We start from the raw sequence: 13,072 nt of genomic DNA, 5'->3' as shown, positions 1-13,072 counted from the left end.
AATGGCTGCCTCGGGCTAGGCTCCCAGCCGCCCTGACACGAGGGCGGGGCCAACTGGTGACGTCGCTGCGGAGCGGAAGTCAGTCCGCCCCCAGCCCCGGCTAGCCAATCAGTACCTTGGAAGCGGGGTTGGGGGAGGGTCGGAGCTCAAGCGTCAGAAGGGCTCCGGACGCAACCATTGCCTTGGTGTAATCGGAAGCCTCGGATGTCGCTAATCATCACAATGGGTCGTGCTATTGGGGGGTGGGGGCGGGTAGCTGATGACAAAGGGTTATCTCGCTGGGTCCTCTAACCTGGGGTTTCTTACCGGGCTGGCCAACCTCTTTGGTAGCTTGGGATAACATTTTAGAAACAAGGAAGCATTTTAAGCGTTTCAAGCAGACGTAGTCAATTTTTGTAGAGCTTTAGATATAACAATATAACTTAGTTTTTTTCACTGCAAACATGTTATCCACTGGTGAGGAAAGAGAAGAAAGATGGCAGAGCTGGGATAGCTCTATGAGGCATTGCTATCCAGGCTACATTTATCAGTAACGTTTTGTTTGCTCATATACATATGTCGGCTGGTTTTCTTTCTCTAGGTAGGGTATTAACTCTGATGTGTGTCCTTCACGGTCCCTGGTCCGTGGTGAACACACCAAAAGAATACTTGGTGCAGAGGCCCAGAGAAGTTCCTTGTTTGGACGGAGGGAAGGGGTGAGAAAGGGTCTCCCAAGTCCACGCCAAGCTGCTGGAGGTCTAGGCAACTGTGACTCCTCAGCACTTTCTAGCATTCAAAATTCAGCTGTAGTCCAAGGGCACCTCCTGGTGGCAAAAGAGAAGCTATTTAAGTGGATTACTCACTGTCATCCTTGAACAAAGAATAGACGTTTATAGAGATTGATGGACCCAGTTTATCTCTGAGTGGAGCATGCCAGTGAGGTTGTCAATCACCATTGTTCATTGTGGTGGCTCCAAAGAAGCTTCTCTGATACCATCAGGCACAAATTCCCCAGGGTGCTCTCCTCCCCAGCTACTTTGATAAGTTTCTTTCACGGAATTCTTTTTTTTGTTTCCCACACCATGTCAGAAGAGGCACTGTCCTTACAAATTTAATACAACTCATGATTTCTCCTACTGCTATCTACTTCTCTCCTTCCCTCCTCCTCTTGGTAATTTCCAGTTTCTCTCTACACTCTTTTTTTTTTAATGCTTGTTTATTTAGAGAGAAAACACATGCTCGAGGGAGGGGCAGAGGGGGGAGAGAATCCCAAGCAGGCTCCGCACTGTCAGTGCAGAGCCTGAACCCACAAACGTGAGATCATGACCTGAGACAAAACCAAGAATCAGAAATTCAACCAACTGAGCCGCCTAGGTGCCCCAACACTCAGACTTTTAAAACGTGTATAGGGACCTCCTCATCCATTTGTGAAATCGCTTTCACTCATCTTCACTATTAATGTTTTCTATCTTGGCTTCTTTCTCTGTGTTCCAGGCCAGATTTATTTTCAAATATAGAGTCTGAACCTGCTATTGCCCACCTTTGAGTGCTGTGTTTTGGGTTCTGTCCACCTTTCCAATTTCCCCAAATTTTCTGAGGTCACCAAAACTAATGTCTTTTTAACACGTTTCACCCTTCTAAAGATTTCATTTCATTCACCATCCTTTTCTTCCCTGCGTTTTTATATTGTTCCATCTCCCTCCCCCCCCATCTATTTCCCTACTCTTATTTATTCTGTTTTATCTCAGTTCCCCTTCCCTCACAGGCAACGATTCTAATGAGTTTAATGTGTATTATTTTGTGTTTTTGCGAGACATGTCTTTTTAGTGCGCATATGCTTTTTCCATGTTAAGAAATGTTTTGTTGTGGAAATTTTCAAAAAGGCATAGAGACAGGATATTATGACAAACTCCTAATGGACACTTTACCCAGCTTTGACGATTACCAACATTCTGCTTATCTTATCTATCCTCTATACTTGTGTGTGCATGTGTGTGTGGGGGGGGGGGCTGGAGTGTTTAAAAAGCAACCGGAGATGTAATGTCATTTCACCTATAAGGCCTTCACTATCTACCTCTAATTAAAACATCAGCACTATGCTAATATTATCTAATCTTTATATTAAAATTTCTCCTAGATTGTTGCAAATACGTCTTTTTGCAGTTGGTTTCTTCTAATGTGGATATAAACAAGGTCCACCCATTGCGCATTGTGTAATTGTGCAATGCGTGTAATTGTGGGTAAATTGTGTAAATGTTTTATGCAACTTGTGTTGCATGGCTCATTGTTTTAATTTTTCCGCTAACCGCTCCTCCTCCCCCCCCCCCCCCCCCGGGTGTTGCTGTGTGATATCTAACCACTGTGTAATATTCCCTAGTGTGCAATCATCATATTTTACCTATCCATCTCTACATGTAGGACATTTAGGTTGCCTCCAACCCCCCACCATTATAAACAAGGTTACAGTTAATACCATTATGTTAATTATGTGTGCCCTAATGGATCCCTGTGAGAATTTGGAGGGATATAAACCCGGGGTGGAATTGCTAGTTTGCTGGGTCATAGGGTATTCTTGGAACTAACTTATCTAAGTAGTACCAAGTTGTTCTCCAGAAAAATTATACCAGTCTAACCTCCCACCTGCAGCACGTGAGGGGCCCTGTATATCAACTCTGCCAATGTTGGACATTATCCAGTTTTCAAATTTTTACCAGTATAATAGGTGTAAAGTTTTTTGGGGTTTGTTCTTCTGTAAATTTCCTGTTCATATCTTTTGCTCATCTTTCTTAGTGGTAGTAATCTCCTCTTTGTTGTCGATTTGCAGGATTTTCTTGTGTATTCTAGATATAAATCTCTTATTGGTTTCAAATATTTTCTGTCGTTCCACTAAATTATCAACGTTGTCCATGATGTCCTTCATTGAACAGAAATTCCTAATTTTTTATGGAATCTCATTTTTGTCTTAAAGTTTGTGCTTTTGAACTTTTGTATAAGATGTCCTTTTCTTCCCCCTGGAGTCACAAATATATTCCCCTACATTTTTCTCTATTAACAGTAATGTTTGTCCTTTTTACATTAGGTCTGTAGTCAATTTAAAACAGTGCCATCCAGGGGTCCCTGGCTGGCCAGTCAGTGCAGCATGAGGCCCTTGATCTCAGGGTTGTGTGAGCCCCACGTTGGGTGGAGAGATTACTTAAAAACAAAAACTTAAAAACATGTTATTTTCTAGGAAAGACATTTAAAAAGTAAAATGAAACCGTTGAAGTTCAGTTTAATACTTTTGAAACCCAATAAAGCTAAAATATTTCAACATATAATCAATATAAAAAGTATTAATGAAATATTAATTTTTTTTCCTCTTCCATTTTTGAAACTGGTGAGCATTGTACTTACAGCACATCTCAATTTGGACTAGCCACATTTCAAGTGCTGGGTAGCTACATGTGGCTCATGGCTACTGTCTTGGACAGCCCAGATCTAGAGTTCATCCTTAGAGGTGATGTTCAGTAAGATGACAAATACATTTTTCTCAATCCATTTTTATCTGCCCATATTTCCCCGTGACTTGTGGTGCCTGCACTTACTGCATTTTTGTGCTTTAACCTGTCTTGTATCCCCCACTCTCCATTTCATTCTCTTTCTGGAGCTTTTCTTTTCTTGCACTCATATCCAAAGGGATCTCTTAAGACTTACTCCCTGACCTTATGCTGATCCTCTTCTATGTTCTGTTCTTAAGGATTCATGTCCTCAGGTAGCTTCAGCTGCCCCCTAGATGATGCTCAAACCACATCTCCATTACTTCTCCTTTCACAGTGACTGACTGCATCCTGCAAGACTGCTGTACTTAGCTGCCCTACTGACATTCACATTTCACATGTTAAAACGATCATTTCTTCATTAATTTCTCACTCCTATATACATTTCCTTCTAAAATTTCCCATTCTTGCTCTCCCTCTTAACTCCCAGGCTTGCCATGTTGGAGTGTCGAGTCTGAGGGCTCGACAGTGTATGACTTTTTCTTCCTTCATACAGTGGAGATTTTACAGTTGTACCCGAAGAACAAGAGAAGGTTGTACTGATGTATAGTCCCACGACGGATTGTTCAGTTACATTTATCCAACATGTTTACTGTAGGATAGTTCTGAATCTGCTTTTCTTACGAGAAAGGGAGAATTATTCGGTGAGCTATCTGGTCTACCAGATCTCATGTCTGGAGACCATTCTGGGGCTGTGTTGTGCCAGTCCTGGGCCTGCACACACCTGACTCTCTGTCGTGGCTGACGATGGTCAGGGGTCTACAGAGCCAGGGCCCTTGGCCAATTATGCTAAATATAGAGCTGCTCACGGGAGGGGGTGGGGGAGGGGGCATGGGTGAAACAGGTGATGAGGATTAAGGAATGCATTTGTCGTGATGAGCACTGGGTGATGTAGGGAATTGTTGAATCACTAGAGTGTATACCTGAAACTAACATAACACTGTACATTAACTATACTGGAAGTTAAAATTTTTAAAAATTACAGATAGGGCTGCTTCTCTGGAAAGATCTTCTCTGAGCCCCCAAAAGAAATGGTTGTGTATTTATGGGGAAAAAATGAAAGAACAAAGCTTTTCCCGTAGGAGGTCACCAAGGCAATACTATTGCCTGAAACTTCCAATTGCCAGCCAAAGACAAAGGAGAAAGCTACCGGGTGTTTTGTTTTTTTTTTAATACTTCACCAGATCTAGAATATATTCTGTTGTATGTGTGTGTATTTACACACTTTGCATGTACCTCGTGGCTTCCCAGGGTGATGTCATCCTACCCGTCAGTGGAATTTGCCACTTAATCTGATCCCTGTCTGAACTCCCTTGATCCTCTCCATTCGGGAGGGAAGACGGGGTCCATAACCACCCCCTCTGTGCTCCACTCTCCACTGCTGGGCTGAGCAGTGGCTGAGACTTGCTTGTGGCAATTCAGTCTTTCATTTTTGAAAATAGTTGAGAGAGTCGTGAGTAAAGAAAGTTGTGCACCGGGGAATTAGTTGTTCACTGCCTTTAACATTAACAGTGCTTGTTAACATCCTGACCCATGGTGAACTTCTTTGGTCTAAAACTGAGGCTTGCCATTAATCAACCCAGCAAACTGGAGGTCATTATCACGGGGAAATGAGACCAAAGTAGGGAAGCTCTCAAGATAATGTGGTTCTTTGATGGTTTGGAGGCTGGGGGCATTGCGGAAACCTGACATACGGGAGACCAGAGCCAAAGGCAAGAACGTGGGCATAGGCAGAGGGGCTTGTGGTCGGGAAAGCAAAGACACCCAGAAGCAGTAAGACAAGCTGAGCTGTTTAATCACCTCCTTGGCCAGACTCAAGGCTGTGGTTGCCCTCGGACAACTCACACCTGGAAGCCATTGAGCGTTGCTGCAGATGGGCAGCCACTCGAGTCAGAGGACGAGTTAGGATGGGAAGGGGGAATTTCGGCACCTCTGACTCGGCCATCTGGCAATCTTGCCCCCAGGTCCTGCTTCAGCTCTGAGAGGTTCCTGGCTGGTCCCCAGGGGCAAGGAACCGAGGGGCATGCCCTAGCCGTGGTGGGAGAATGACCTGAGGCAGGGGCAGCCATTCCCCACATGGCCTATGTTGAGGGTGCAGGGCTGTCCGCACCGGAGTCAGGGTAGAGGCATAGGGCTGGGGGAGAGGGAAGAAGTCAGGAGGCGGGAGTGGAATTGGGGGTTGCCTGGGTCCCACCACCAGTCTGGAATTAAATAGCAGAAGAGGAGCATTGCCCTTGGGAACACTGACTTGTCCCCCCCACCCCCCAACAGTTCCTGGTGATGGGTTGACCTTGGCAACAGACCCTAGCAGCAGGCAGTTGTCCTGACAAGAGGGTGGTCCCTGTTGACAGTCCCTGGCAGTTTCCTGAATACAGGGAAGAAGCTGGCCTGGGAGTCTCGCCCCCAACTACTTGCTCTTCTTGAAGAAGCTGAAGCGTTTTTCTCTCTCTCGTTCTCTGCCGTCCTTGCTTCGAAGCACGACAGGCCCCTCAGCCCCGACCGGTGATACCGGGGGCATGGTCATGGCCCGAGTCATGCCCCGGGCGGCACTGGGCACCGCTGGCTCTTCAGGCTCTCCAGAGGCAGAGGACGCAGTCGCAATGGCTGCATTTACCACCCGCAGCCATGAGCTCATCTCTGCCTGCGGAGGGCACGGGAAGACAGGTGGTCAGCGTCAAGGCAGCCGGGCTGAAGCTGTGGCCTGCAGACGCTGGGAAGCCGAGGAGGAGCAGGCAGGGAAGTGTTTGGACTATTTTGTCTCACTGGAGAAAATGACCCCTTTAAGACGGGGAACAGGTTTTTGGGTGGCCTTCACAAACGTCCAGGTGGCACACTGTGAGCTATCTGCTCACGAAGAGGGAGACACTTAAGGAAAAAGAGAGGAGAGGGAAGAAAGGGGAATCTACAACTGGAAGGTTCTGAGAATGGCCCAGAGATAGAGACGCGGGGGGAGAAGGGGCAAGCTCACCTCATCCTTGGCCTGGAATAAATATTCTTTTCCATCCTGCAAGCTGTTGGGAGAAAGAGAAGCCTCAGAGCAGAGCTGAGAATCTGGACCGGCGACACCAGCGCTCGTGGAGTCCCAGTGATCACCCTGAGAGCAGGCTGGAGGGCACGTTCTGCGCATCCTGCACTTTCCCAGCGCTGTGCAAAAGCAGGCCCTTCCTGCTTGGCTGCTGAGGACCACGGTGAGCTCACCTGCATCCCAGGCTGTGCCTCCTGCACTGGCTGCTTGCTGGCAGGCAGAGGCAGGCCCCTGGAGGTCCCCGGAGGCAGGCCGCCTTCAGATTTCCCATGCACGATAATTTTTTGCTTGACATCAGCAGGCAGGCCCGCATCTTGGTGCTCCTGCGCCCTGAGTGCAACCAGACCCCCTCCCGTTCCCTCACCTACATCTCTGTCTCCAAACACCCAGCCCTGTGACTCGATTCCCTCTACTAGCTTGTGGCTCCCCTATACTTCGTATCGCCCCCAACTCCCCTCCCATCCTGAGGGCACTTTGCATTCCTACCCCAACTTGAAGACGTGTTTGCGCTTTCGATAATCAAAGGCGACGCTGCCCTGGGCCCTGGCCAGGCTGACAGGCACTTCTCCGTGGTATGGCACTCCTGTGCTGGCTGCCTTTGCATCCTTATAAAAGCCAAGGCTCCCACGCCGCAGGACGCAGTACACGTTTTGCCATGACCTGGGAGGGATGTGGTGTAGGTGATGAGGTGAGACAGGTGACTGGTCTCTATGGGGCCTAGAACCCTAGCTTGGGTGTCCGAGGGCTTCCAGTGCCATTCCTGTCTTTGGGCCCCTTATCTTTACACACTCCTGACCATCACCTGAGGCCCCTGCTCTTCTCTTGGGTCCTCTCCCTCTCCCAGAGGACCCTCCTCCTATACCATACCTCTTCCCTGTCTATTTGGAAGAGGTTCCAGGAAAGCCTCTTTTTATTTATTTTATTTTTCATGTTTATTTTTGAGAGAGAGACAGAGCGTGAGTGGGGCAGGGGCAGAGAGAGAGGGAGACACAGAATCTGAATCAGGCTCCAGCCTCTGAGCTGTCAGCACAGAGCCCGACGTGGGGCTCGAACCCACAAACCACGAGATCACGACCTGGGCCAAAGTCGGACGCTCAACCGACTGAGCCCAGGGAAGCCTCTTTAGAAGGCAGGAGCCGAGAGGCCACCGACGCTGTGCGGCCAGGGCCAGTACCTGTTGGCAGCCTTCTTGCCAAAGGCCTCCATCTCCTGTTTGCGGCATAGCATCCCTTCCATCTGCTCCTGGGCAGAGAGCTCTGGGCCTCGAGGAGGCAAGGTGGCAACCCGGGCTGGCTCCGATGACCTGCTCTGGGGCATTACGGGAGGGGCTGGGCCTCGCGTCCGGGTCTGCTTCTCCCCCCGTGGCCCGTTGGCCTCGTCCCCTGTGCCAGACCCCTGTGGGCAAAATGGACAACAGTGTCAGTGTCAAAGGACCAGATGGGAAATACCTAGCCCAAATGTCATGAAGCTTGAAGTCCAAGAGCTGGTCTTCCCGCCGCCTGTTTCCTCTGGGCCCCTGTCTTATCCTATCCCCGAGATCCCCACCGCCTGGCTCACACCCCTCTTCTTCCCTTCATCTCCCGTTATTAACACCCACACCTCTGGGTGAAACTCACAGGTCCTTCTGGGAAGCTGCCTTGCTCCAGTCTCTGTTGTTCCAACAGGGGCTATGAGGACAAAAAGCTGTAAGAGGACATGCAAGATGGGGAGCTAAGATCCTGATGGGGGGGGCACAGGGCAGTGGGGGTCACCTGAGGGGACTCTGTATCTGTGCAGACTCCGTTGACGCTGGCCTGCTGTGCAGATGCTGGCGGCCGGGGGCGGGTTCTGGAACAGCAGAAGGTGAGACAGAGCGTTAAGTCCTTGGGTTGCTCAGACTCAGCCGCGTTCTCTGTCCCCAAGGGTCCCAGCTCTCACCCATCCCGGGTGGCATCGGGAGCTGTTTGGCTGTCCACCAGGTCCCCTTCAGACAGACCGGCTGTGGGCTCTGGGGCAGGGGGCTGTTTCCTCCGTTCCTCCTCCTCCCTCTTTCTTTTCCGCTCCTTCTCCTGCTCCTCCAGCTGTCAAAACATTCTGGGGTCAGAGCATAGAAGGTCGCACTCAAAAGGACCAGGGAGGGCACTGGGGAAAGCTGAGATGCCTCAGCTCGCCTGATGGAACAGAAAGGATAGAAAATAGAATTTCAAAAGAAGGTGGGGATTAGAAGCAACGGGGGAGCTGAGGGCTCTTGGAGCCGTGGTACAACAGGCACCCACGGCTCACATCCAGGACACGCTGGTACAGTGGGAAGGGAAGACACGTCTTCATCAAGCAGGACAGAGCGCAGGTCTGGGGCAGTGGGAGGGGAGGGCATTCCTCACCGCGGTGAGTTTCTCCAGTGCACTGAAACGTTCCTCCCAGGCCACTGCGGACTTCTGGAAGGCCTCATGACGCTTGATGAGGCTCTCGACTTCATCGACTGTGCAGCCCAGCTCAGCGCTTCTCACCAACGGCTCTTGGCTGCACAGCCAGGCCTCCGCCATACCCGCATCTCTCCCAAATACGAGCACCTCCAAAACTGGGGGGTTGGGGGGTCAGGAGGAGATAGCAGGTCAGAGCACCAGCAGGGCACTGTTGCCACAGCGCTTCAAGAACAGGGACACAGAGGGAGCTAGTGCCCCAGGGCAGGAGCGCAGGGCAGAGCCAGGCAGTACCAAGGGCAGGCACCTTGAATTCCATGCCCAGGACTCTTGGTCTTACACACTCTGGAAACTACAGGGTGCAAGATCCCCAGCCCCTTCTCCCAGGGCCTGGTGCCCTCAGCCAGTTCCCTGGCGCCCACGGCAGCTCACCAAGTTGGAGCCAGTCCATTTTCTCCTGCCACTTGTCTGCTGTCTCCTGGCGCCGTGCCTGCAGCTGAGACAGCTTCTCCGAGATCTAGGGGGCAGAGACGTGAGTTAGCACCCAGTAGGACCTTTCTGGGGTCTCTGGAGGACTCACACAGGGAACTAGAGATTTCTGATTTCAGGAGGCAGACGGTTCTGGGGGCAAGTTGGAATGGGGAAATCGTGAACAGCACCAAGGGGAAGGGGGTGGTTCTGCGAAGGAAGAACGAGAGGGAGGAGGAAGACTCAGAGGAGAGATCAGCACCGAGGCCTCCCCCTGTGAGGATGACCTGGCTGCACCCACACCTCACCCACCTCCTCAGCTGCGTAGTGGCTCCTGGCAAGCAGCCCCTGCCCCATGTCGATGCAAGAGGAGAAGCGGTCGGCCCTGGCCTCTATCTCTGCCTTGATGCCCTGGTGGTTCTTGATGACCAGATCTGCGGAGGACACATCCCTGGGGGTACAGAGACCACATTACCGCTGCCCACAACCCTGTCCCAGCCCCCAGCCCACAGCCCTCGGAGGCTGCAGGGCACCGTGGCCTCACCGGGGCCGCTCCTGGGCATCCATCTGCAGGTTCACCCCATCCATCCACAGCATCAGCTCCCGGACGGCCTTGAAGAAGCGGAACTTGTCCGTGGTGTCCAGGAGCAGCTGGCGGCGGGCGGCAGAGCTTCCCTGAAGCTGGGTCCAGGCCTCAGCCACCGCCTGCATGTGGCGGCCGATCTCCTCAGCCTTGTCTCCAGCATAGGCCTTCTGGAGCCGATGGCCATCATCCTGCACCTGCTGGACCTGTGGACCCCCCCCACCCCCGCTCAGAGTGAGGCAGAGCTGGGGGACTCCAACGAGCAGGGGTCTCTCCGGTCCTGGTCTCTGTGCTCAATCTGCCATCCATTTTACCAGCCAGAGAAGCAGGAGGCAGAGCAGAGGGTAGCGGCCGGGAAAAATGAAGGCCGGTGCCCAGAGTAAGCCCTGTCATACCCTGCCCTGCTGGGTCTCAACATGGGGCCTGGGGAGTCTGGCGGGGGCAATCTTTTAAACAGACCACTGGCCAATTGAGCTTCCAGAGGCCTGCCCAGGACACAAGGGGCCTCAACGATTGCTAGAATGAGATTTGCAGCCATGAAGGGACTTGGGTATTGGTTGACTGGGTTTAAACGTTTGGAGAAAGAATCTATGCTTCTGTGGTGTGGGTCTGGAGCTCTGACCTGGGTGGGACCAACACGCAGATTTTAGTATGCTATGAAGAATCCAGCCATTGAGACCATCTGAAAATGTCATGGGCCCCCATGAAGGCTGGTCATTAAAGGTGTGGATGCTGTGGCTAGATATACCCTGTCCAGAGAGGTTTCCCTGGAACCACTCTAACTTTGTCCTTAAGCATCCCTCCAGAGGATGCCAACCCCCCACCATTTCCCATGAAGTCTCCTCTGAGCACCGCCTCCTCCCCCCCCCCCCCCCGCTCCCCCACATCACCATGCTTGGGTCAGACCTGGGCGCTGAGGGCCTGGATGTCATGCTCAAAGGCGCAGTGGCGGCGTTGCAGGGCCTCGGCTGCGTTGAGGTCCCGGCCGGTCCCGTCGGGAAGCTGCTGCTGCTTGTGCTGCACGCGCGCCAGTGCTTGGCGCGCCCCGTGCAGGAAGCGCTGCAGCTCATGCGCCGCTGCCAGCACCTGACCCCGCGTGTCCAGCAGCTCGAGCAGGTCCGCCCAGGCCTCATTGAGGCTGTCCTTCCACTCGGCCACGGTGGCCCGGGCGGCATGGCCCCCAGCGATGAGCCCGTTGGCCAGTGCATTGGCGCTGTCCACACGCTCCTGACCGATGGTACTCGTGTCCCGGGAAAACTCTCGGAATTTGTCTCGGAGCATCTGGAGGAGGAAGCAGTTACGTGGACAGCGCTTTAACACGGGTAGATGCAGTCCCTGTCTAGTGGGCGAGACTTCTAGCCCCAAAACTGAGAAGTGACTCTCTCCATGGGCCACAAGGGCCAAAACAGGTTTCTTCAGCAGGACAACTGGTTCCCATTTACCCCACATGTGACTGATGCCCCAGCCCCTAGCAAAAGCATTAGGGGTGCTTGGAACCTTTGGCCGTCAGGCAAAATACCCTAACTATGGTCCATGTGTCTGCACTAACGGGGCCCCAAATTCCCAAACAGTGCAGAGGAAGTCACCTGTGCTGTTGAGTTCTGTTGGAAAAAAACGATTGGAATTTCCTTTTTGCCCACACCTGCGTACAGTCCCATGACCTCTTTTCTGCACGGTTCTTCAAATTAAGTACCCAAGGGCAGTGCCTGCTCAGCCTGCTCTTGCACCCCCTGCCCCTCGATGCTCTGCCAGAAGGAGGCGCTGGCCTCCCGGGGCGTCCTCCACACCTCCCAGAGCAGCTCTGTGGCTGGTGGGCTGGTGCCCGCCCTGCACTCACAGTCACGTGCTCGTAGTCCTGGCCCAGCTCGTGGGAGGCTGCCACCACCTCGCGCTCCTGGATCCACTGCTCCAGGTCGTCCAGCTCACGGCGGAGCTGGCACAGCCGCAGGTGCTCCTGCAGGCGCTCCCGCCGCTCTCCCGCCAGCTCCTTCAGGCTGGCGTACAGCTTGTCCACCTGCGCTTGGCGGATGGATATTCGCGTGCTGTGGGGGCAGGGGTGGCAGGACTTAAGACACATGGCTCTGAACCCTACCTATTCTATACAGTCCAGTCTGTTCTGCCCGCCCCCCCGCCCCCCACTACTTGCCAAGTCTCTGCCTGTCTAGCTTTCTAAATAGTTCTGTACACATGTAGCATAGAAGGCTCCACGGTCCCGGCACCACCCTGGAACCCGTTCTTGTCTCCCCCAGGAGCCGTGCTCCCCCTTGTTCCCCGCTGTGTTCACCTCTCTGGGTGGTTGTGGTCAATCATGTCTTGGCTGCTGGCTGCCAGCTGATGGATGGTCTGCGCATAGTCAGCCAGGGCTTGTTCCAGTACCTGATGCTTCTTCACCTCTGCCTGGGCGCTGAGCTCGTCCTGGGAATGACAGTGGGCATCAGGGAGTAGGGGGCTGGGGAAGAGAGTGGCAGCCACACAGCCTGAGCTCTGCTGGGCCTCTCACCTTGGCTTTCTCCTGGCCCATCATGTGTAACTCCTGCTCGCCCATCCAGGCCTCCGCCTCGGCGGCATCGCGGTAGAACTGCTGGGCCCGCAGGGCCTCCTCCAGTCGCTTGCCTCGAAGCTCCAGCTCGTGGCTCAGGCGTTTCCACATCTCCTGCAGCTCAGCCAGCTCTGGGCCTGCCGCTGCTGCTCCCAGAGTACGCTGCCGCTCCGTCAGGTCCGCGATCCGCGGCTCGTGGCCCTGTATCTCCTTCTGCAGGGTCTGTCCACAGCAGTAGAAGAGGACACTCTGAGAGGGGGCCCCTCACCACATTCTCCCTTCCACCCGCTCCACAGCCAGCCCCCTACTTTCAGCTTTCTTTCTTCCTGAGTCCTCCTCACTTGCCCCCTCCTCTGACCTAAGAATGGGATGGTAACACCCCTTCAGTCCACCTGATCTGCTACAAAGAGAGCCCACCCTCCTTTGGTGAAGAGAGGCCAAGCACTGAAGTCTAGAATGACACACAGATTGAGGGGGAGCCAGAGAAATCCCAATTTTTTTTTTAAGAAAAAACAAACTTCCAAGTCTGGGAGGCCCTTGAGA

The 13,072-nt window shown here is 52.7% G+C and overlaps 1 protein-coding gene across 5 annotated transcripts in view; it reads right to left on the bottom strand.

The window, feature by feature from the left end:
* Positions 1-5,292: 5,292 nt before the first annotated feature.
* The window catches only part of SPTBN2 (spectrin beta, non-erythrocytic 2), a 39,815-nt gene continuing 32,035 nt past the window's right edge, over positions 5,293-13,072 (bottom strand). For 4 of the 5 annotated variants that reach the window (XM_060607351.3, XM_060607352.3, XM_060607349.3 and 1 more), the window contains 15 exons: positions 12,491-12,751; positions 12,275-12,405; positions 11,828-12,032; positions 10,897-11,271; positions 9,952-10,196; positions 9,720-9,858; positions 9,372-9,456; positions 8,901-9,097; positions 8,458-8,600; positions 8,292-8,367; positions 8,157-8,207; positions 7,715-7,935; positions 7,027-7,200; positions 6,484-6,526; positions 5,293-6,156 (listed from right to left, as the gene is read on the bottom strand). In XM_060607351.3, coding sequence (XP_060463334.1) covers positions 5,923-6,156; positions 6,484-6,526; positions 7,027-7,200; positions 7,715-7,935; positions 8,157-8,207; positions 8,292-8,367; positions 8,458-8,600; positions 8,901-9,097; positions 9,372-9,456; positions 9,720-9,858; positions 9,952-10,196; positions 10,897-11,271; positions 11,828-12,032; positions 12,275-12,405; positions 12,491-12,751 — 2,580 coding nt within the window. In that variant the 3' untranslated portion in view covers positions 5,293-5,922. The other variant, XM_078433713.2, reaches the window with a different exon arrangement.

The sequence above is a fragment of the Panthera onca genome, chromosome D1, assembly GCF_046562875.1.
Source record: "Panthera onca isolate mPanOnc1 chromosome D1, mPanOnc1 haplotype 2, whole genome shotgun sequence".
Taxonomy (NCBI): Eukaryota; Metazoa; Chordata; class Mammalia; order Carnivora; family Felidae; genus Panthera; species Panthera onca.
Note: the sequence above shows the minus strand (reverse complement) of the source record. Positions and strands in the feature narration are given on the sequence as shown.